The following is a 25,001-nucleotide window of genomic DNA, read 5'->3' on the forward strand; positions in this document are numbered from 1 at the left end:
GATTGCTATATAGCTTTGTGTGTAAATATAATTATCTTGTCCACTAGAACTAAATCTAGCAAAGTGGATACCCAAACTTGAAAGAAAAAAAAAAAGATGGTGAAAATGCAGAAGGATATATAATATCTTCAGGGATGCAGAAGCCTGAATACTGTACATGTATCCTATAATGCCCTCATAAAACAGTGCCTCAAATTGTCTTACAAAATCCTTCATCATTTTTACTACACTTTTAAGCTTGTCTTTTCAGTTTTTCCTTGAAGAGACTGGGTTTTCTTAATGAAGTGAAGGAGAGTAGAATTGGGACTCTCGGTGGTCTGATGGCACATATTCAGACTTCAATGAGATGAAGATGTGTGTGATGTGATTGCCTGATATAGCAACAAAGACGTTAGAGCCAGGCTGCTCTCTCACTAGGGATAAATGCAACCTAAGACTCAACCTGACCCCTCGAAAATAAAATGAAAAGTACTCATTCACTTTTTTGTTTTTCTTTCTTATGAGATCTTAGAGTCCTCAAGTTTTTCTTTGGATGACAAGAGAGTAGTAATGATAGGAACCTTCACACTTATGTAACAGACTTTGCCTACTTTTTCTTATTTATACTTCACAATTTTCCTTTGCTGTCATCAGGAAAGTCAGAGGGGAAACTGATGAGACATGATAGTCCTGTGCTTTTTAGATGGCTAGTTAGTGGCAGAAGTCTTTTCCCTTTGGCCCACTACTATTCATTAAAGTAGAAGTAAATTACATTCATCTTTTTGTATATATGTTGTTTTTCTCTTTTTTTATCTGAATACAAAATTTTTTTCATAAATATTATTTATATTAAGCTATTCTTTATAATGAGTGCTTACAGTTTATGGTTTAGTAAAAAAAAAAAAAAATAAATGTATGAATACAATCCTGAAATGGACCATAAGAAAGCTAGAATTTTTAATTGCATTCCTTCTTATTAGGTTTTTTGGTTTCTACAAATATTACAACAAATCTTCTTACTCCAAAATAAATATTCATTCTCTCACTCATAGATTTGTTAATTTGCTCACTTAACTTAAGTTTACTGAGCATCTGCTCTGTGCCATGCACTGTGCTAGTATCTGTGGGGATCTAAATGGGTACAGGTTTAATCTCAATGTCTGAGGAGATTAGACTAATGAGGGAGACAGAAATATAACCCATGAAGGCAAATACAACAAGGGAAATATTAACATCAGGAGCAATGAGCAATTGGACAGAGCATTAGAAGTACAGAAAGAAGTGGGAAGAGATTGTCCTAAGAGACTGTACAAAGGTCAAGAGGCATGCAATTAGTTTTTAGTTTGGTGACTATACTGATTGATGATATGTAGGGTACTTGAGGGGATGAAGTGAGAGATATGACTAAAAAGGAAGCCTGGTAGATTAGGTACATTAAACCAGACAAGATGGACCACTAGGATGCTGGTACGTGATGACGGCAGTAACCCTCTCTGTTCCTCCTGCTTCTGTTCAGTTCCTATGATGGGCACCCACATGCCAGTGGCTGGAGACATGAATGGACTCAGCCCCACCCAGACCCTCCCTCCCCCACTCTCCATGCCATCCACCTCCCACTGCACCCCCCCACCTCCGTACCCCACAGATTGCAGCCTTGTCAGGTGAGTCGACAGTATGTGCCACAGTATGGGGGCCTGTCCTAAACATCTTTGGGTGGTGGAGGGTGGACACTGTCCAAAGTTAATAGCACAGTTGGAAAGAAAGAAAGCAGCCCTATGGTTGAAGTTCAGCTACCATTATCTCTGATCTACGTAGTGGTCAGCAGTGTTTAATCAAGGAACATCACCCTAATCAACATGGAGGAAAGTGAAAATGTGAGGTTATAGGCATATAATTTATCATGCCTATTCCCCCATCTTCACTTGCTCCCTATCTCCTCCCTCCCATTTTTACACTGTCACTTGTGGCCTTCAAATTGGTGCCCAGGGCTGGGGTTCCCAACAGGGCTGTAAACTTGCTATCCTGCTCCCTTTCTTGCTCTCTAGGCCTCATAGCTCTCAGCCACCATGGGATGATTATTTTGAAGTTGCATCTCCATAAAAGAGTTTTCATGTTAACTAAAATGACAGGGACTTTCAAGAACCTGATGGTCTCTGCTGCTTTGCTATACGGGAAATGGGAACACTCCAGGCAAAGGAGTTCAGATAGCATGAAGAGAGAAGTGCATGAAGCCTGACAGATCTGTTCCCCACAGTGGCAAGAATAGGCACCGAAATCTCACTCCCAGGACCCATCATCTCCTTCATGTGCAGAATAATTCTTTCGTTTGGCTGCTGGAATAATGCATTGAGCTCTTTATGATTGGTGCTATAAAACTAGCAGCATCTGTCAAAAGGATGGCAAAATGCCTAGCTTATCCCACCCAGCATCTGGTTCTGTGACAGACTGGTGGCATTATCAGTCTGAGACCAGCACCAAAACATAAATCAAAAAGCATTAATGGCTTCATAGTATAGTGGCCTATAAATTTATCTTAGTCTCATGAACCAATCCTAAGGACAGGTTCCATTCTCAGAACCATTCCCAGAACCCTCAAATACAAAACAATTAAAGTAGAGATGCTCTTTTTGAAGTGAAGAGCCAGGAGGCAAGAGGGCTGAGAAGCTGACCGCTGGACTCCTTCCTTTCACCCCCTGCAATGGCTGCTAAGGCACGATTATAGAGCCCCTTACAATTCAATCACCATTTGAAAACTCCTGCTCTGCAGGAATACTTATAGTTGATTTTAATTTTATAGACCTAAAATTCAACTCACTTATCATCCCCAAGACTCAAATCCAAGGACCACATACACTTAATCTACCCATAGTCTCTTCTATAGGACATCCCAGGGCAAAATGTTGGGTTTTTCTTTATCTGCCAATGCAGTTGGGGTGAACTTTCTTTTTCTGTTTCCTCCTTCCTCTTCCCTCCTCCCTCTGCAGTTTCTTAGCAAGGTTGGGCTGTTCATCATGTCTGGACTATTTCACGACCCAGGGGCTGACCACCATCTATCAGATTGAGCATTACTCCATGGATGTAAGTAACTGTTAGACTTTTCTCTTGAGTTTTATTTCTTCATTTTTTCCCTCTGGTGACAACCACCTTGTAGGACAATCCCCCTGGTTGTAAAATTTGTTTTTGTCATACCTTCCAACCCTCAATTTGAATGGAATCCATAACTTATTAAAAGATTCCTAGATCACAGCCTACACATATGGAAGCTTAGCAATCAATCTTCCTCAGCTTGTCTGATCAGTCAATTGTCTATTGCATACTATGTACAGAGTGGGAAAGAAGAGATCTAATTCCCACCTTCAAGAAATGAATAATTTCCAAATTTAGAGAACTTTTTGGATGTTCTCATTAATTGGTATCAGATCCTAGGGAGGATAGGAGAAAGCATGTGATATTATTCTCACACTTTAAAACATGGAGAGATGACAATATAGTCATTTACAATGATGAGTTGATGTCAGAATCAGGAATAGAACCTGAGGTGTAAACTTCTGGTCTTTAACTCTATGAATTGGCCTTTTCTGCCTTTCCTTAAAGTGGGACCTTAAAGGGATTCAGCTGCTCTTCTCAGTGAAAACCATATGTTCATTCATTTTCAATTCTATCAGAATAGGCTCAGAAATCCATGATTATGGGGAAAGATTACTTCTTATGAGTTTAAATCCCAACTCTGCTTTTTAGTAGCAATGCAAACTTGTGGTTATTGCTTTGCCTCTCTGGGCCACAATTAATCCAATTGGGTTCAAAATCACTCTCCTCTGGCTTTTATATTCTTTGGTTTATATTTTGGAGCAAGCTACACCATGTCTTGAACTGCTGCTCACATGGGAGCTTGTATTGTTCTGGTTTAGGCAATCTAATTTTCCACCCTGGCTGCCTTTCATGTTGCTCTTTTTGGGGTTTACTATTCTGTCTACCAGCTTCCAGAGGTCCCTTTGGACTGGTGGAAGAAGATCCTCTCTGCCTCTGCTTCTGCCTCTGCTTCTGTAATTGGGACTATTTTTCCCCTCTCCTTGAGCACCGATGCCAGGGATGCCCTTGCAGCATGAGAATGCCCAGCCCTGTGGTAAACCATATATGCTGTGCTGCCCCTATCCCCAACCCCCTCCACCCCATAAATCAGCTCTGGATGCTGCTCCCTGAAGGTGAAACTATAGAGAAAGCTTTCATAGTTAGTTCTGAGAGGTTTTAGATAACTACAATGATGTCCATCCATTGAAGACAATGGAGTTGCTCTGTTTGGGAACCCTACATGATGGAACAGGAAATATGTCTCTTCCCTACATTTTTAAAGTTATACCTTCTACTTGTTCATTGTCCCCACTGGGGTGTGTGTCAGGATGCTTCCTTGCCTATTAGGATCTGTAGATGTTCTCCACAAGTACATCTCTCTCTGTTGGCATTGGCTAGGTCTTGTGCCAGTGTCTGGGCCACAGCTTTCTTACCTGTCTGTAATGAGTTAAAATCTATCCAGAGAGTCATGCAGATTAATGAAGCCTAGTTTATAAGGAGTTTTGGACTTATTATTGCGAATGTCAGAAGCATAAAGAACTATGCTCACTTATCTACTTATGGATCATCTTCTCTATAATATATTCTTCTCCTAGAATAGGAAATGGAGTACCCATACTGCAAATGTCCAAATTGGGAAAGTTTGGGAAGCTATCTAATTCTGCATCCTCACCTCAGCTTCTTCCATTTCATTACTGGAAATAAAACATCTTTTTCAGCTTGTCTCTCAATATCAGTCTAAGTTATTTGGCATCCTTTCCTGGAAAAGGAGTGTCATTAAATTTGAGAGTTTTCATAAGTATTTTCTCTAAGATGCAAGGGTGGATTAATAATAACACAACAATAATACACATGGTTAAGATTTATATAGTATGGCTTATAATCTGCAAAATACTTTCGTATCCATATTTACATTATTCCACAATGACCTAAAAAGGAATTGTATTCCATTTTAGCAATGAGGCCAGTAGAGAATAAGTGACTTGATGACGGTCTAGAGCCAGTCAGTGATAAAAGATCCTCTTTCAAGTTCTAACTCCAAGAACAATGTTGTTTCTACTCACCATGTCATTCCATAAAAATTTAAAAACAATAATATAATTTTCCAAAATTAGCCCTCATTGAAACAAGGTAATGAAGAGCTACTGTAGATAAATGTAAGAGATGCCACCACCTTAGTTAAGATCAACCATATTTGTCATGCCTTCTACTCCCATCCATAGAATATGGGAACATACTCTGCATTTTGGTACCTTAATTTATCTAAGAACTAAGAGACCTTTTGGAAATTGGGCCATTGAACTCAAGTCATTCACTTAGTTATGCAAACTTAGGCTTGTCAACTTCTCTAACCTTCAGCTTTCCTATCTAAAAATAGGTATAATAATATCTACCACTAATCTGAGCATTAAATGAAATCATGAATATAAAATAATTATTTCAGTGGATGGCACATAGAAAATCTTTAGTAACTGATAGTAATCTTTTCTTCTCAAATCCTCATTTGAGTGGTGGTGTCATTCCATTAATACCTTTCTTCTAGTGACTAGAACCATGTAGATTTGAGAGTTGGAAGGTACTTTACCATATGTTTCTGTTTTGACATTTTTGCCCTCTGATCTAACTATTGTCCCCACTTAACTAATGAAGGAACTGGTACCAGTAAAAAATGAGCAAAGTGTTTTCCACAAGCAGAGATGGCACTTGAAGGCTGTACCTTTGTGCTTAGTTACATGTAGTACCAAAGGTTATGGGAGAGCTATTTTATTTTCCAATTTAGAGATCAATAAATTCAGGTCAGTTAAACCAGAGGAGCACCCGGGAATGACAAAATGTTACAGACTAAATGTCAGTTGTCTCTTTGACCTGATTCTCCCTAATTAATTCCCTTTCCTATTGCACAGGATTTGGCAAGTCTAAAAATCCCTGAGCAATTCCGACATGCAATCTGGAAAGGCATTCTGGACCACCGGCAGCTACACGACTTCTCCTCCCCTCCCCACCTCCTGCGGACCCCAAGTGGTACCTCTACAGTCAGTGTGGGCTCCAGTGAGACCCGGGGTGAGCGTGTTATTGATGCTGTGCGCTTCACCCTCCGCCAGACCATCTCCTTCCCACCCCGCGATGAGTGGAATGACTTCAACTTTGACATGGATGCTCGTCGCAACAAGCAACAGCGTATCAAAGAAGAGGGGGAGTGAGCACTATTGTGTGAGCTCTTTCCATATTCTTCCCATCAGCCCACCACCCTACAAGGCACTGCTGCTTGACCTTCAAAGCATTCTCCCTACCTCCTTCCTCTTCTCATTGTGGTTTCTTAAGGGAAGGAGAAGTAAAAGGCTACATTACCGAATGTCCAACCAGGTGTCTGGTTCTGGTTCTGGCTTTAAGCCTTCAAATCTATTATTTGCAAGACTAAAGTTATCATGAATAAGTAGAAGTGAGCAAAAAAAGCAGTGAGTGTCTTCTTAAGCTGTAGAGCTCTCTCATTGACTTTTATAAAGCATTTTCACTCTTATAGTCTAAGACTATATATTTAAATATATAAATATACAGTATATATTTTTGAGTGGGGGGCATTGAGTATTGTTTAAAATATAATTTAAAGGAAAGGAAATTGAGTTGCACTTAGTGACTTTTTAATTTACTTGTTTTGGATGGCTTATCTGTACCCCTTCTCTCAAGGGATACCATGTACGGTAATACCTATTTAGAGCTTCTGGTACATGTGAGTGACAATTATGTATAGGTCCCTTCAGTTCTTTTGATGCTAAACAAATGCCACATCAAACCTTCAGGTAGATTCAGTTGTATTTACCATTACTTATTATGTGGGTGTGATATATACATATGTATATGATTCTCTATTTTGGTGTATCTTATGTTAGTGGCATTCCTACTAGTGGTGGTGATTCACTTTGGGGTTATTTAATCCAATTATAAGAAAAAGTTCATATTATCACACACTAGAGGAAGGAAATATTCTCTCTTGCTTTTGGTTGGGAATGGGGAATATGGGCCATGGCTAAAATTCTTCAAAGGTCCATGGCATCATCTATCTGGATATATCAATAATCCCCTCAAATTTAATACCAGACACCTGATTTCTTAGTGTTTATTGGTAAAACATTTGTGGCCATTATAGAAGCCTTAAAACTGAAATTTATTAGTAGATTAACAAACTCAATTACACATTTACTACTCTAGGTAGAATTAAGGTTGAGTTGATTGAAATGAATGTCATCTACCTAGTTCTTACAGTGAAGTCATAATGTCTCTTCAGAATATCCAGGAAAATCAGATATTATATGGGAAATATTGAATCACCACTAAATAGTAAGAGACCTCAGTGGACCATGAATTTAAATTCTTGGAAGACCTTTTGAAACAGATAATATTATTTGGTAAATGTTTCTTTTAAAGACCCTCCTACTCTATAAAATTCTGCATGTAGAGGCTTCTTTATCTTTCTCTCTTCATGGTTTAAAATAGGAGTAGTGATTTGGAAAATATAAAATTAGGATATTGGTTTTTCTCTGTGGCATCAGTTACATCACTATATCACTTTTCTTTTTTGATCAATGAGAGTTTCATTTTGTTGGAAAGTAACTGTGAGAACCCAATTTCCCATCCATCTCTCTCCTGGACTGTGCAGAGACATAAAAATGTCCCCACAGTTCAGGGGATAAGCCTACTGTGGGAGCTGTTGCTTGAACCACATAAACAAAGAGTTGTCTTCAATGTTTGGGAAAATATGACAATATTCCCCTAAATATTTTAGAAACATACTTTGTAGCAAATGTGTGTGTTTTTTTCAAACTATAAAACAAATATTTTGTATATATGCTAATGAGCTGTAAAATCCTCTTGTACTTTCTGGTAAAGGGCTATCCTTGCACATAAGCTTCGATTTGTATTTTAAAGTACAAAAGGGCTAATGTGGCTCTAAAATATAATGTATGTGTTTCATCTGAAAAGTATACATATGTTTTGTGTATGAAATCACATATTTTATGTTTCAATTATTTTTTTTCTTTTGGGGATAGCGGGTTTTTCAGAACCACAGTTGAAACCTTTTATTATTATTATTATTATTATTGTGTTTTTTTATATTTTCATGGAGATACCAGTTAGTAAAACTAAAAGGTCAAATAAGAAAAAAAATGTCATAAGTAAGATGGGGGGAGAGAAAGTTGTGTTTTTTATTATTTTTATTTTGTATGTTCAAGAGGGTGAGTCCTTGATTTCAAAGTTTCATTGTGCTTAAATGATAATAAGCACTGTTAACTTGTGGAACAAGCAGGCAGCTTTGAAAACCTATTAAGGGGAAGAACAAAAACTGTGCCTTGGCAAAGCTAGGAGGACACATGGCTTCTTCTATTATCCTGAGTGTTTGAGTAAATGTAAGGACTTCTGAACTATTTTAGCACTATTCAGATGGCACTAGGAGACTCAGAAATTCCTGTACTGTATCTCATGGATTTGGCAATAGCCAAGTCTAGGTGCAACTACTGGCCTCACATCCTGATGGAAACTTACACTCTTTGAGTGTATGAGTAGCTAGGGCAATGGGATAAAATAATATTAAAGGCACAGAAATGGGGGTGGACTTAATGTTCCCCCAGTTCAGAGGATAAGCCTTGTGGCCTTGTTGCAAATGGAAAGATTTTTGTTTAGAGGTGATGAGAAACAGAAATGGAGAACTGAACTTTCTTCATTAAATCCATTAATATTTGTTTTCTTGATATTCCCCTAAAATATAGTACGTGGGATATTGAATGTTTAAGGGTTGTGTTTTTTTTTATTATTTTTATAATTGTACAAAAATTAGTAAAATGTCAAATATTTTATATACTTTATTAATGTTTTTGAAAGATTCTTTCTTATAGATGTGATACTTTTTTTTTAAGCTTCACTTGCTTGTCTTTTGGTATTTTGTATTATGGGCTTTTGGTGAGCCAGAAGCAAATCTATAATGTTTACCAAGACATGCAATAAAATTTAAAAATAAATAAAAATGCATTGAGAAATGGTGTGGATGGTGTGTCGGAGGGTGTATGTGTGTGTGTGTATCTGTCTGTCTGTGTATCCTTTGGCCTTATTTTTAATCATTGAGGAAGAAAAATATTATGAGAAAACATTAAAGAGGTTCAGTATTGATGCTTCTCATCTCAGAACATTATAATCATTACTAGAGGCCTTGTGCACTAAATTCATGCATGGGAGGGGTCCCCACAGCCCAGCCTGCACCCTCTCCAATCCGAGACCCCACAGGGGATGTCCAACTGCCGGTTTAGGCCCGATCCCGGGGATCAGCAGTCAGACATCCCTCTCACAATCCTGGACCGCTGGCTCCTAATCGCTCACCTGCGTATCGGCCTAGTTGCCTTCCAACTGCTCCCCCCCTCACTGCCTCTGCATGCCAGCCAGATCGCCCCTAACTGCACCCCACTGACAGCGAGGTCACACCCAACTGACCCTTCCCTGCCGGCCTGGTCACTCCTAACTGTCCCCCCCTGCTGGCCAGGTCAACCCTTACTGCCCCCCCTGCTGGCCTGGTTGCCCCCAACTGCCCCCCCTGCCAGCTTATCACCCCCAACTGCACCCCTCCACCAGCCTGGTCGCCCCTAACTGCCCCCCCGCCGCCGGCCTAGTTGCCTCTTACTGCCCCCCCTGCCAGCCTGGTCGCCCCCAACCACCCCCTTCTGCTGGCCTGGTTGCCCCTAACTGCCCCCCCCCCTGCTGGCCTGGTTGCCCCTCATGGCCCTCCCTCACCAGCCTCGTCGTCCCACACAGCCTGCTTGTTCAATTGTTTGGTCATCCTTCACTAACCCCCCTGCCGGCCTGGTCATAGGCAGCCATCTTGTGAGGGTGTGATGGTCAATTTGCATATTACCTCTTTATTATATAGGATTTTCTCATTTTACCCAATCTATGAAGCAGAAAAGACCAGAAAGATATCCTCACAGATTTCATAGTTTGACTGAGGTCAGAATAAGTGTGCTTTGGAAAGGGATTAGATACTCCTAATGTCTAATTTAGTGACCTTCTCATGGTGCTAAGAGGTGACCTGATGACTTGCTCAGAACTGCAGGGCTGGGATGCAGATTACTCTGGTTGTGTGTGGGAACAACATTGCAGATGGTGGTCTCTGGGCACATTCTCCTATAAATTTAGTGTTAAATATCACCTTTTAGTTATAAACATTAGTTCAACCAATAAAATACTATCAAAATGGTTTAATTATTAAAGAAATGAAAAAGCTCTTTTATGAGCTAGCATTAGATGGCATGAAAGTAATATCTTAGATTTATAAATAACTTAATAGAATAACAGAGTATATAATATACACAATTTAAATATATCAGTTCATTTTTCTAATTATAAATGTCATCATATTATAATGTATATACACATTCATAGAGGGAGGGCTGGTTCAGCTTACATTAGGGGTGCCAAAAGATTCCAATTCTCATTCCTTAAAATATAGGTGATGGATTCCCCCAAAATGAAATGGTTGATACAATGATGCCATGAAAACAAAAAGAAGAAGCAATGAAGTGGATAATCCTTGATATTCTTTTAAGGTACTTCTGTTTTAACTGTAGTTTTGGGGGTTTTTAAGTATATTTTTATTGATTTCAGAGAGAAAAAGGGAAAGGGAGTGAGAAAGAGATGGGCCCAACACAACTTAGAGGCAACCTCCTACAGTCCCTCCCCAGCCAGCCACACCTAGGGTGGCGCCGGAGCTCAAAGGGCGTCTGCAGAGTGAGCGGGGTCCCTTCAGCAGGTGGGGTCCCTCAGCCTGTCCTATGGGGATGGGGCTGAAACTGGCAGACTGACATCCCCTGCGGGGTCCCAGAGTGTAAGAGGACACTCTGCAAAGTTGCTGTCACTCGGCAGCTCCTGCACTGAGCATCTGCCCCTGCTGGTCAGTGCATGTCATAGCTACTGGTTGGATGGTCGAATGGTCAGACAGTTGCTTCAGCTTTTATATATATATATACTAGAGGCCCAGTGCATGATATTTGTGCACTCAGGGAGGGAGGTTGTCCCCTCAGCCCAGCTTGTGCCCTTTAGCAGTCCAGGAGCCCTCAGGAGATGTCCAACTGATAGCTTAGGCCCACTCCTCACAGTCAGACATCCTTAGTGCCACCACGGAGGTGGGAGAGGCTCCTGCCACCACCACTGCACTCGCCAGCCGTCAGCCTGGCTTGTAGCTGAGCGGCACTCCCCCTGTGGGAGCTCACTGACCACCAGGGCGCAGCTCCTGCATTGAGCGTCTGCTCCCTGGTAGTCTGCATGATAGCGACTCATCATTCTGCCATTCGGTCGATTTGCATATTACCCTTTTATTATATAGGACAGATTCTTTTTTCTAATTAAATCTTTATTGTTGAAAGGATTATATCTGTCCCCTTTTTCTCTCCCCTTGATCCTTTCTAGTCTGCTCCAATCTCCACCCCAGGACTTCACCACCCTATTGTCTGTGTCCAAGGGTTATCCTATGTAATAAAAGACTAATATGCTAAGTGTCCGGTCGACCAGTCAGCTGTTCAACCAATCAAAGTGTAATATGCTGATGATATGCTAAGGATGCTCAACTGCTTGCTATGACGTGCACTGATCACCAGGGGCGCAGACAGTCGACTGGTCGATCAGTCACTATGACTTGCACTGACTACCAGGGGACAGATGTTCCGACCAGTAGGTTAGCTTGCTGCTAGGATCCAGCTATCAGGACTGAGCAAAACAAGCCAGATACACCCTGGAGCCCTCCTGTGGTCCCTCCCCAGATGGCCAACCTCCCACATCCCTCCCCACCCCCAATCATGCACCCGTGGGGTCCCTTGGCCTGGCCTGTGCCCTCTTGCAATCCAGGACCCCTCAGGGGATGTCAGAAAGCCTCAGGGGATGTTGGCCAGGCCGAGGGACCCCACTGGTGCATGAATTCATGCACTGGGTCTCTAGTACATATATAAATACAAGTTCTTTGGTTGATCTCTTCCCAATCACCCACCCACCCCTGCCTTCCCTCTGAAATTTCACAGTCTGTTCCATGCTTCTATGTCTCTGAATCTATTTTATTCATCAGTTTATTTTGTTCATTAGATCCCACATATGAGTGAGATCATGTGATACTTGTCTTTCTCTGACTGGCTTATTTCACTTAGCATAATACTCTCCAAGTCCCTCCCTATAGAGGGAGAGAGAGAGAGAGAGAGAGAGAGAGAAAGAGAGAAAGAGAGAGAGATAGTATATAGTATATAGTATATAGTATATAGTATATAGTATATAGTATATAGTATATAGTATATAGTATATAGTATATAGATATATATAGATATATATAGATATATATAGATATATATAGATATATATAGATATACTAGTGGCCCAGTGCAGTTGGACATCCCTCTCTGGCAGTCGGACATCCCCTGAGGGGACCCAGATTGGAGAGGGTGCAGGCCGGGCTGAGGGACACACCCCCATGCACAAATTTCATGCACCAGGCCACTAGTGTGTGTGTGTGTGTGTGTGTGTGTGTGTGTGTGTGTGTGTGTGTGTGTATATATGTCTAAAATGGTGAAAACAAAAAACAAAATTTTAGGTTTATTATACTTAAGTTCTTATTAAAATTGCTGAAGATGTTTTTCACTATCTTCTTATTACTTGTCTATTTCATTCACAAAATTAATACAATTTTTTCAAGGATTAATTAAATGCTGATGATAATGGGTAATGACTTAATCCTGTTCACTGTAGTTATTAGAATAATTTACCCAATATTAATAGTTACAGAATACTAAAGAGAATGTCAATTATATGTGCCTGGATTACCTAAAATCTGCATAGGACTTCTGAGATCCAGGGATCATATTTCTGCTTTTGTCTATAACTTATTGTTTATTTAGGAACGCAACCAAAGAATCCTAGTGGTTTACAAGCCAATCGTGTTAGCAAAATAAAATAATGAAATAAAGGGCTGTGCATGCGTGGTGGGTACACATTGAGCCTTCCTGACCCAGGGAAGATGCATGTGATTTTGAGTCAGGGCACCCACAGACTGGCAGGAGGTGGCGTTCATTATCCCTTCAATGATTCTTTTTATATATACTGGTTTGTTTGTTTTTTAAATTGATTTCAGAGAGGAAGGGAGAGGGAGAGAGAGATAGAAACATCAATGATGAGAAAGAATCATTGATTGGCTGCCTCCCGCATGCCCAATGCCCACACAGGGGATTGAGCCCATTACTCAGGCATATGCCCCAAATAGAATCCAACCTTGACTTGCTGGTTCATAGGTCAACACTCAACCACATAGCCATACATGTGGGTCTAATGATTCTTTCTCTTTCTTATTTATAATTATCTTATTAAGTAAACTAGAGTAAAGGACACTTCCAGCCTTCAGTATAGCTTTTTCCAGCATCCTCTTTGCATCCATAAAAGACCTTACTGTGTCCATTATTTTTTAACTTCATCAAATTGTGTTTTTGCCTGGTGCTTCGGACTCATTCCAAAAATGGCTATTTGGATATATCAATTTTCATGGAAATACCAAGAGGCAGAGTGAAAAGAACACTGGCTTGAACAAAATGTGATGACTGGGGCCAGATTAATCCCCTGCACCTCTGTAAAATGAGTGTGTGAACTCCTAACTTGTTAGTATTACAGTAGTATTTTAGGAGAGACCTGAAGGATGGCATAAAACAGCACTGCCAAAATATACTAGATATGAGGTTATAGCTTTAAGACAAATTATAGTCCCAAAGCTCAAATATACATTTTTTTTTAGATAATTGTAGTTTAAACTAGTAGTTTAAACTGTTGCTTTTAGAGTCAATGTTGGGTGTGTGCTTAAAATCTATGTGCCAAGTGGGTGGCAAGTACTGGCAGGTAAATTTCTCTTTTGTGATTCTGATCAGAATTTAGGCCTAGGATCTTGAAGGTACAGCATTTTGTAATTTGAGTAAAAGTTAAGTACACAGGGCCAAGAAAGGGAAAAACATTTCTAGCTAAGATAATTTAGCTTAGGGAACAATAGATAGTAAATTAAGAATTTTATGGCACTTTAACTCATCTGACAGTTGCACTATAATTTGGAGAATACCACAATTTATCAGTAAAAAAAAAAATATGATGACTTGGCATACTAGTTTATATTCTTAAACTCTAGGTACTACCTTCTCTAAATGGATCATTCTGCCCTACCATTTTGTAGCCAAGTTCACATCAGTCTGTCCAATTTTCTACAACTTACCAATACCTTCCTAACACTACTCAGCTCCATTAATGAGTAAAAGTTAGAGAAAGCACTTGAAAGCATTTATAACCCCTGGGTTCAGAAAAGCTGAAATTGTAAATGAGATTAAAAGGAGAAAGAATAAGGAGATCAACCCCTTGTCAGATTCTGGGCTGTAAAATGAAATTCTGCTGTGTCATTCCACCTGGCCTCCTGCGAATTGCATGTTGGATATGTTCTCAAGAATTCTGTAATTACGGTGGCATCAAGGTGCAAACATGTTTGGTATATTAGAACAAATCCTAGTACCTAAAAATCCAACAAAAATTACAACAAAAATCCTGTAAATGAATGTTCTAGGAAATTCACTTTATGGAACATCACATGGGAAGGAGAAGTCCTAGGGAAAGTATCAAACACGCAGTGTTCAAAGTGATTTTCAGGCCACTGAGACATGTGTATGTATTTGCATTGGTATTTTTTCTTCTTTTACTACTTTTGGGAAAGGGACATCTCAATATCCTTTTCTTTTTCAGGGAACCTAAGGTGTTTCACCCTAACTGATTCAGTCATAAGTAGCACAGGCTCTCAACAAAAATGATGTAATAATTTTCTTTAGACACTTCCCTGCTTGTTTCCCTCTCTTCCTTTCTATGAAAGACACCCACATCCTATTCCATTCTCCACCCAAAACTGATGTTTCTGGGCAAGTGGTAATTCCCTCTATAGTGAATTGGGCATTGGGCTTATTTGTACTTTGCCAGGAGTTTCAGGCCATTTCTTGGAGGTAGTTGCCTGCCTCCTCATCCTTATTGACCCTCACTCTCAAGCCTATGATACGTTCCAGTGTCACATGCAGTGCAGGAACTCATGTCCAAGTGCTGTCTCACCAAGGCTCAGCAGTATGCATGGTATTGTCTCATGGCTGGCTCTTGTTCAACCAACATTTGACAGTCAATGGAAGTTCTGTCTTCTCAGATGCTGCCTTTCTCCTTCCCTCATATAATATCTTACACATGAGACATCGCTTGGCTGCCTCTCCCCTCCATCATTCATCTCCTTAGCCTCATTACTTCTTGTCCTGGGGTACAATACCACAGTCTTTGCTCATTGCCACAGCCTCTGTAACACTTTGACCTCCCTTGGTGAAGATGGCAGCAGCAGGGAAGCTCTGCCTCTCCCATGACTGTAATGCATTCTTTCCTTCTCCGAGGAAGGGCTCTCCTGTCTCTTGGCTGACAGACTATGTTCTTATGAACTCCACTCCAATTATTTCTGTGATACTCTTGTGTAATACCAGGCTCTCCTCCTCATGTTGAATGAGGTGGGTACATTCATGGTGAGGAAACCAGAGGTGGTGAACTTTGTCAAGGTGTGAGAATCTGATGGGGCAGGCTGAGCTCAACGGAGGTCTGCACAGACATGGCATCTGGGCTTTGGTGCTATTGGGGTCCCCTGTGTGCTTCCTGTCCAAAGGTTTGCTCAGTTTCCCTTGATACTTTCTGGTATGTGTAAGACACTGTGGGAAATTCCGGGTTGAGAAAGACAATGCACTACAGTGTCTTAGAAGCACAGACCAAAAGGAACTAACACAGGAATCATCTAGTTAAATTTCTCATTTTAATGAGTAGGAAACAAGGTCCAGGCAGGAAATAAGACTGTCCAGCATCTCACAGCAGAGCTGCATCCAACCGACCAATAGCAAGGAAGAACCAGTGCGTCTTGACCTTCCTTTGCCATTTTTAGCAAAACAAAACCAAACTCCTACTTAGAAGAAACTTCTTTTCTGTGCCACTGCAAGGCCCGATACTGTTGCTTGTTCTTGTTACTCTCTCTTTCTCAGTGGAACTTAGAAAGACAATAAATACTGTTGGGTGCTACTTACAAGTGGATCGTTCTCTTACTCTCTATTTGTTTTACTCTTTATTACCCCTTTGCTTTTTTCAGCCACAAATACTCTCGGCCGGAAACATTCTCTGTAATCCACACAATAGGAGTATTGGAACAAATTATGGCTTTTAGACTTTTAGTGCTATACAGATCATCTCATGATGCCTCTGCCACTTTATATTTATATATTAATGCCCCCAAAAAAGTTCTTTGTGGTGCCTGGATTAAGGATTAACAACATTTCTGCCTTCACAGATTTTTTTTTAAAGGAAAAATAAGTCTATATAGATAGTTCCATTGCCTAGCAAAAATTTCCTTTGGAAAACCTATTGCTCCTTGACCCAAGAAAGACAAAATTCTTGCTCTAAGCCTAGCACCCTTTAGAGGGACAGGGCAAGTGTCCTTCTCAGTTGGACAATCTCCTGTAAGGAAAAAGTTTGGGTCTAATTATTTCATATCTCATCTCCCACACTATAGTGAAGTTCGTGTTTTGCTTTGAAGAGTGTGTAGAGAAAATATATGCTGAATAAAAGAGTGAACAAGAGCTTAAGTTCTACAGCTGACCCCCTATGTTCTCATCTAGACTTCAGCTGGTGAGTTTGGAAAAGTTACTTAATTTCTCTTTGCCTAGTTTGCCACATGTGTAAATGGAAATAGTTGTGGTACCTCATTACTCTTCATTACGAGAACTTGATAAGTTAATACCTGCAAAACATTTTTTAAAAGCCGAAAGCATTCTCAGTCTCTAAGTGTCGATTTTATTTTATTTTATTTTATTTTTTCAATGAGAAGACTTCTACATCTCTATCATAGGTGAATCCTGGGAACTAATTAGGTTAAACTCCAAGTCCGAGTCTTAAAGTTTTGCAGAAGAACTTTCTCTAAGAAAAACTGTTCCACACTTTAAAAAGAAGACATTAGGCTTACTTTTTCTACTTCATGTTCAGAGGCATGAGGAAATTCAAATCCAGAATAATGAGGAAATGACAGGGATAGAAATGAAAGGGGCTATACTATAAGGCATGGGAACAACCCAGACAGGAGAGTCCAGAGCCTGGATCCTAATATTTCCTCGGCTCTGAATTTATTAATGCTTGGACAAGACATGTTGGTCTCAATCTTTCTTATCTCTAAGAGAACAGAAGTTTTTCTCCACCATTAATATTCTAGAAACATATAATTCTATATGAGGTAGCCCACCACTTGAGAAATACAACAAGGACTTGACTACATACTGACATTACATAGCTAAAATTAAGAGGCCATAAGAATTAATACCATTTAGAGGAAAGCTGTGGGAGGTGCTAATGAAAATCCCTGGGATAAAAGCAAAGATTTGTGCAACAGCTATGGGTATTTTCCATGACATTATCCCTTCATACCACGCCTTTCCCAGCTGAGGCATCCTCTTCTAATCTCTTGGTAAATAGAAGAGACAATGTCAACACAGAAGAAAATAAGTGGCCATTTTCTAGATTATTCAAATTAAATAAATAAATAACCTACCAAGAAAAATAAAGTTAAAGAAAATCTGGTAAAAGGACTTATAACTTAGATTGATTGCATAAGTAAGTATTAAATCTTTCTATTCTTTATATTTTGTGTGATAAACATCACATGCAAAGCCAAAATTTGCATGACAATGTAGGGAGCCAGTCAATATGTGGCTTAATTAAACTAGGGAGATGAATGGGATCCAAAAGTATCACAGAGAACTAGGTGATTCACTGTCTTAGGTTATATAACTAAAGGCCAGGAAGGAGAGACCACTGCATCACCTTTATGTATTTTGCCTTTGAAAGGATTACAGAATTTGGGGAACATCTTTTTTCCTGGTGCTCTACAACTCAGTTGAGTATTCAAAAATTGCTAGTGATCTCACTCATCTAGGGGAAATAATGAACAACATAGACTGATGAACAAGAACAGACCCAGAAACAAGGAGGCATGGATCAGACTGTAGGGCCTCAGAGAGAGGGGAGGGGAGGGTGGGGATAAAGGGGAGAGATCAACCAAAAGACTTGTGTGCATGCATAGGAGCCTAACCAGTGGTTAAGGACAAAAGCGGGGGGGGCGGGGGGGGCATGCGTGGGGAGGGGTGTGGGATGGGAATGGGGGGATGAGGACAAATATGTTATACCTTAATCAATAAAGAAATTTTAATAAATAATAATAAAGTTAGTAGAGAAATAGAAAAAAAAAACTAGTCAGACAAAAACATTAAGAATACTACATGAAAAAAGGAGACGTATGTACTACTATTTGTAATACTTTAAACAATAAAATAAAATTAAAAAATACTAAAAAAAAAAAAATTGCTAGTGGGACCAGACACCTTCCAGAATATTCAGGCAACTGTTCTGTTACCCCTGGAGTAATTTGCAGTTTCTATACTTCCCAAGATATGGAGGGAAGATCAGTAGAGCTCTTATGCCTTGGGGTAAATTCCATATAAGGAGTTGTCCGGTTTTCTCTGCTGAGACTAGCTCATAGAGGAACCTTTCAATGATCAGCAAAACACTGGATACTACTGAGAGAATGACTAAATCATAGAATACTTGCAGTGGTGACTTCAAAGGTACCACTGCATCCTATAGACAGGGACATTATTGCCCAGGTCATTTGAGTCAAATCAACTAAAGTCACACAGCTAGTCAGTGATGGATCTGGAATGACTTCCAGGTATCTTCTTCGCATCCACTGCAATATTCTTTCTCTCACTCCATGGTAATAATATCCTTAAATGTTTCTCTGATGTTTTGGGGCAAAGCATAACCCAGTTTAGCTTGAGCCAAACAATAGTACGCTAGTACGAGCCTGACATTATTCCCTAGAATATTAAGTGAGGCCTGCAACTTGCCTTCACTGTTGGTCATACGTGGTAAAGAAACAAGTCTGTGCTTCCCTAATTCTCCTGAGTGTTTGGAAGCCCATCTGGGCCTCAGGGCAAAGGACCTGTTCCAGTCATCTTAAGCAGTAACTTGTGCCATGGCATCCATTCACTGCTGTTCTTAGATTTCTACTGCAGGCTCAGTAGATGACACAGGGGAAGGTGGCATCTGTGGGCCTAGTTTGAGAGACAGTCGCATCAAAACCAGATGCATGTCTTTATTTTTTAAAGGCCTTAAGTATTACTACTGTTCCCATACAGCCAAGGGCCTACTTTGAAAGAGACCTAGCATGCTTTTTTTACAGCAAAGCTAATCCCACTGAAAGCTTCTACAATTAAAGCGAGCTCTAGGGGCCAAGAAACAGACAAGTGAATTAAGCCCTAGTGACTCAGCTTCTCCTTCCTCCCTGCCCTTGTCTACCAGCCAGGAATGTGGGGAGGAAATGAGTTAGGTCAAATCTATGCTTGAGCCACATGAAGCAAAGAACTAGAATCTGTACAAGCCCAAGGTGTTCTTGCTGCAAAAATGCTATTCCTTTGAACTAAGCCTTCTCTGGCACTTAGCTCCAGTGAATAAGAATCTCATATTTATAAGTCTGGGAAGAATGTAAATGGAGAGAAAGGCATAGATGACTATCAACAGGTAAATAAAGTGTGACCAATGTATTCACATTTGCACAAACAGAGAACTAGGTGATTCACTGTCTTAGGTTAGATTTCCCACTATCAGACCCAGAAACAAAAGTTTATAAGGCACAAGTGATTTATTGACAAAGGGCTCCAAGGAGAAACAGTAAAAGAGTGGGTAAAATAGGAAGGGATAGTGGAGAATGCCAAGGAAGCAAGGATAGACAAAGCCTAAAGGAAGCAGCAGCAGCTTGAACTTGGAGGTGCACTCTGGAATGTCAAGCTGCCTCAAAAAGGTCTCAACCTGAGACCAAAGTGTTCATATTCCTGTACCTATCAGTCATTAATAAAAGGCTCTCTAAGAGTATATAAACTCCCAGACACTTCTAAGCTATCCATGTTTTCCAATAAAGGGATCCTGTAACCCAGGAGCAGTCCTCCAAACATAACCACAATTATAGGCTATTGGAAGTAAAATATAACAAAGCCAGGGACACATATTTAAGAAAAAAATATTATTTAATCTGCAACAAACAATAAACCAAAATACATTGTTCAGAGGCATCTAGACCTTAACCTAGTAGCTTTTCTTTTGACTTGGAGATTTGTGTTCCCGGGGAAGAACAATTAAGCAGAGACCTAAATGAGGGGTGGGCCACAAAAATATCTGAATAGTGTTCTTGGAAGAGTTCAGAGTAAGAGCTAAGGTTTTGGATGAGAATATACTTGACATGTTACAGAAACATGAAGAAACCAGTGGGGCTACAATTGAGTGAAGCAAGCCATGAGTACTAGAAGATAAAGTCAGACAGTGGCCAGATCCAGACCAAATCACACAGAGACAAGTAACCCATGGTAAGCAGTGTGACTTTTATTTAATCTGAGTGTAACAGGAAATCAGTGGAAAGTTTTGAACAGACAGTGACAAACCTGAGTTACATTTTGAAAACACTACTCTTTTTTCCCTGTGCCCCAAAGGACACAAGAACATCTATGTGAATCACTTTCAAGAAACAACTCTGGATCTCACACAACCCCCAAGCTCAATGAGCAAACTGCATGTTAATGGTAAACATTGGTTACTCATTCATTCACATTGTTATGTTTTCCTTCATCAGACAGTCGTAGTAATGATCCCTAACATTTGCAAAGCAAGTCTACATACACAATCTCTAATTTAAAGATAAGGTTGCAGGTGCACAATCAGAGTATCTTTAATCTATGGTTCCTCTATTTTGCTGGTTTTCAATTTGTCTTAAGTTTTCCTGCCATTTTGGCATATACTCTCCCTCATCAAAGTAACTGCTCTAGGATGATCTTATGTAACAAGCCTGCCTGGTTTGCTAGAAGCAAAATTACACACTGTTGGAAATTAATATTCTTGATGTATCCCATTTCACAGAAAGTTCCTCCATTCACATACCTCTAATGACTCCTCACTGACTACAGACTGAAGTTCAATCCTTAGCTGAGTGTTCCAAACCTCCTCTTCCTTAGACCAGGAAGACCTCTTCAATGTGTCTTACCTATGTTCTAACACAATGGAATCATCTGCTGTAATGCAGCTAGTCTTCACTGACTATCAAACACCAGGCTCTATTTTACTGCCAAGTCACTGCTTACTTATTTTATTTGCCTAAGTGTTATGCTTCCCTCAAGGCCAAATTCAAGTCCCACCTCTGTTATGGGGCCTTCCCTGACAACTACGCCGTCACTGATCTTTTCTTCATTGAACTTCTTCTGCAGTTGTTACACTTAACATATGATCCTTTGGATTATCACTGAACTCTTAAAGAATACATTTATCAATATAGGCCACCTGTGATTCTCTTGAAGGTCAGGGTCACATCATACATGTCTTTGTATTCTAGGCACTCTGCATATATCACTTAACTTTCCCACCAAACTCCTCAATGATAAGGCATGCTGAGTTCAGACCTCTGTTCATTCCCAGCAAACCTACTTCATTTTCCCCCTTTTGTAGCATATATGCATCTCAGGCCACAAACTTAAACATGCAAGCAAGTTATCTCTTATATTTATTAAATCTTGACCATTTCTATTTCAGACTCTCCTTTTGTCAATATGGGAACAATCCCAATCAATTCAGGCTTTCTCCTTCCTTTTCCTGAGGTTTATTCTAAGTTCTGTTGGAGGGTTTTGGTCTATTCGGTCCCTTGTCCATTTAGATATTTGCTAAGAATTCCATGATCCAAACTGGTCTTTAGTCAGTAATCTATTCCTTAGAGATTTCGTTCTCTCATGTGAATGTCCATCCCAGCTCTCTCCATGGCAGGCTTAGAAACTTGATAAATCTCTCTGACACTGTTTAGACTCCACCTGCCTAGATTCACACAATGTTGAAGCCTTGCTACTTTCCCAGGATTCTGTCCTTAGAACAGGAAGCCTGGCTTTTCTCTTCTGTGTCTATGAATGCCTATATTCTCATCACTTTCCCATCATGGCTCTCTCCAATTGAAAACAAAACTTTTATGGGCTAGAGGAAGCCAACTCTCATCTTCTTTCAAATATTTTGGCTCTGTCTAAATTCTGTAATTTACCTTTAGAAATGTATAACTCAAATCCAGGAAAACACCAGCAAATCATTTTCTTATTCTATTATGAATTATCTCTCTCCTAAGGCAATAAGGCTAGAACAACTACTGATGTGAATAGGCAGATAAAAGAAAATGGTGATGGGCATAAAATGTTATTCTATCATAATTATTTCAGTAAATAGCATGAACTTCTCCTTCTCTTCTGCCTAATTCATCAACTTGGGAGTTAATTTAGGCTCTTCTACTTACCCACCTCCATGGATTCATTTTGCATGAAACCAATACCAAAAATAAACCCTTGGCCTAAAACTTGGCCCAAGAGCTAAGGTTTGGGATGAGAATATAACTGGGGTAACACTGAGCCCCCAGAAGATTCTTCTTTAAAAAAATAGAATAAATAAACTAATTCAAAAATTCAAAGTAGGTGGGTAAGAAAGAAGAGGTAATGTGTTCTAAACATTCAGATGCAGAGAAATCAATTCCACCTTATGGTCTCTTATCTTCCCTAAGGCTCACACAACTGTTTACATATTCTAGATATTTAGTAGGCATTTGTTGTTGATGATAATAATGTTCATGGTGTTTACTTGAAGATCAACTTGTATTTTTTTTTCCTTATAGGAAGTATATTATCTTTCTAAAAACTCACTTAATACAGTAAATGCAGGTTGATCACTACATCCAAATTGTGACCTTTACTATAAATATTATATATTTGTATATTTGTGACAAGAACTATAGAGAACTTAAAAAAAGTGTGTTCTGTTCTAACAAAACCAACCTATGATGTTAATTTTCCAATAAATAGAAGTAAAGGTCTTGAGGAAATGGCAGTATTTTATCATTTATGCTGTTGCCATATAGGCTTAGGATTTTTGGTCCTAAGTATCAAAGACCACCCTAATTTGGCCTTCAAGGTTTTGCTTTTAATAACCATTAAGCTTTAGAAATATATGAAAATTCACCATTTAGTTGCAAATAAATAAGACACACATCAGAGACCCTAAGGCCTCTTCTTTCCTTCCATAGCTGTGCATTAATGTGTGCAAAGCATGGTATTAGGTACCCACCTGGAAGGAGCTAAAGTAAGATTATAGAAGACTTAGTCTTCACCCTCAGAGAATTTCATAATCTAATTTATTAAATAGTTAGAATACAATGTGATGAGAGGTGTAACTATTACAAAGTGTTAAGGAATCTCTAAGAAAAAAAAAAACAGAAAAAACAAACAAACAAAAAAAAACTAACTCTCCCTTATGGAGTAAGAGAAAGCTTTGGTAAGAAAGTCACAGTTGACTTTGTGATTTTTGAATGAGTGGGGAGTTTCCAGGTAAAGAAGGTGGGGAATGCTTCCCAGAAAAAAATGGAATAGCACATACCTGTTTCAGGGAAGTGAATGATTCTGCTATAAAATATTACCTGAGCCTAGAACTTGGGATGCTTGGGTGTGGAGAAGTGTGATGAAAGGCAAATCTGGTAAGGCTGGTTTAAGCCTGGGAAGATCACGGAGGTCCTGTCTGCCATGGAGCAAAGAAACCCAACACCATAAACGAGAAATTTCAGAAGCTGTTGGGGAAGAGTGAGGCACTGTAGGAAATGAGTTTTAGAATTGTCTTTCTGGCAGCACCATGGGCATGGATTGGAGGAAAGCAAAGGACTAGTGAAGGTGCTAGTTGAGGTAAGAGAAGAGCAAACTTAACTTCAGGAACCTCTTAGGAACCTTTAGCTTTGCAGGACATGATGCAAAAGCCCTACCTGTCGTGACAACAACAACCTATCTCTAATACTCCTTTTCTGTCCACAGTACCAAGAAGCTCATAGTGCCAATTTCCTGTGTGCCAACCATGCTTGAGGCCCACAAAGAGTAGAAATATTTATTTGCAATGTCTTTATTATCAGCTCTCATATAATTGCACTTCTTTTTTTCAGAGTATTTTGCTCATATTTGGAATGATTTTTTTCATATGTGTGATTATTTAACAACTGCCTGATGTTCCTCACTGGACACTAATCTCTGAAAAATCAGGGATTTTGCATATACTTTCTGTGCTCATTACTATCTCTGGAAGCTCTAGCAGAGACCCTGGCACATAGTAGATGCTCGGTAAATTTTTTTTGAAAATGTTGACTGAAATGTTGAAAAACAGTTGAAGTTATGACATTCTGCTCTGGAAAAGGTTTGATCTTTAAAACGGTAAACAAAATATTCAATCTTTGATTTAATTACTGTTTAGTAGATATTTTTTGCCCTTTATATCCAAATTTCCTTTCTAACACTGCATGTGAACACTAGCTCTGTACACTAAATTCTGTATCTAAAGTTCACTTAAAATAGAAAATAAAGCCCTAGCCAGTTTGACTAAATGGATAGAGTGTCGGCCTGTGGACCGAAGGGTCCCAGGTTCACTTCTGGTCAAGGGCACATGCTTGGATTGCGGCCTGGGTTGTGGGCTCGGTCTAACATGCAGGAAGCAGCCAATCAATGATTCCTCTCATCACTGATGTTTCTATATCTCTCTTCCTCTCCCTTTCTCTCTGAAATCAATAAAAATATAAAAAATAAAATAAATAAAAATAAAAAAGGAAGTAAATTTGACCAAATTATTTTATTTTATGGACTTTAAATTCCCCAAATAAAATAATACCAACTGCTTAACCAGGCTTTAATTATTGCTCTTTCCTTTTCTTTCTTTTTTTTAATTTTCTTCTATAACTAAATAGGACTTTTTTAACCTAAGGCAAA

At 39.5% G+C, this 25,001-nt stretch overlaps 1 protein-coding gene across 6 annotated transcripts in view; it reads left to right on the forward strand.

The window, feature by feature from the left end:
- Positions 1–25,001, forward strand: part of TP63 (tumor protein p63) — a 157,370-nt gene that overhangs the window by 88,507 nt on the left and 43,862 nt on the right. For 2 of the 6 annotated variants that reach the window (XM_008151587.3, XM_008151594.3), the window contains exons 10-12: positions 1,496–1,640; positions 2,964–3,057; positions 5,952–9,081. In XM_008151587.3, the coding sequence (XP_008149809.2) occupies positions 1,496–1,640; positions 2,964–3,057; positions 5,952–6,248 (536 nt within the window). In that variant the 3' untranslated portion in view covers positions 6,249–9,081. Of the gene's footprint in view, positions 1–1,495; positions 1,641–2,963; positions 3,058–5,951; positions 9,082–10,537; positions 10,635–16,660; positions 16,777–25,001 lie in introns of those variants that run through there. The other 4 variants (XR_008555553.1, XR_008555554.1, XM_054713829.1 and 1 more) reach the window with 4 other exon arrangements.

Source organism: Eptesicus fuscus, chromosome 3 (genome assembly GCF_027574615.1).
Source record: "Eptesicus fuscus isolate TK198812 chromosome 3, DD_ASM_mEF_20220401, whole genome shotgun sequence".
Taxonomy (NCBI): domain Eukaryota; kingdom Metazoa; phylum Chordata; class Mammalia; order Chiroptera; family Vespertilionidae; genus Eptesicus; species Eptesicus fuscus.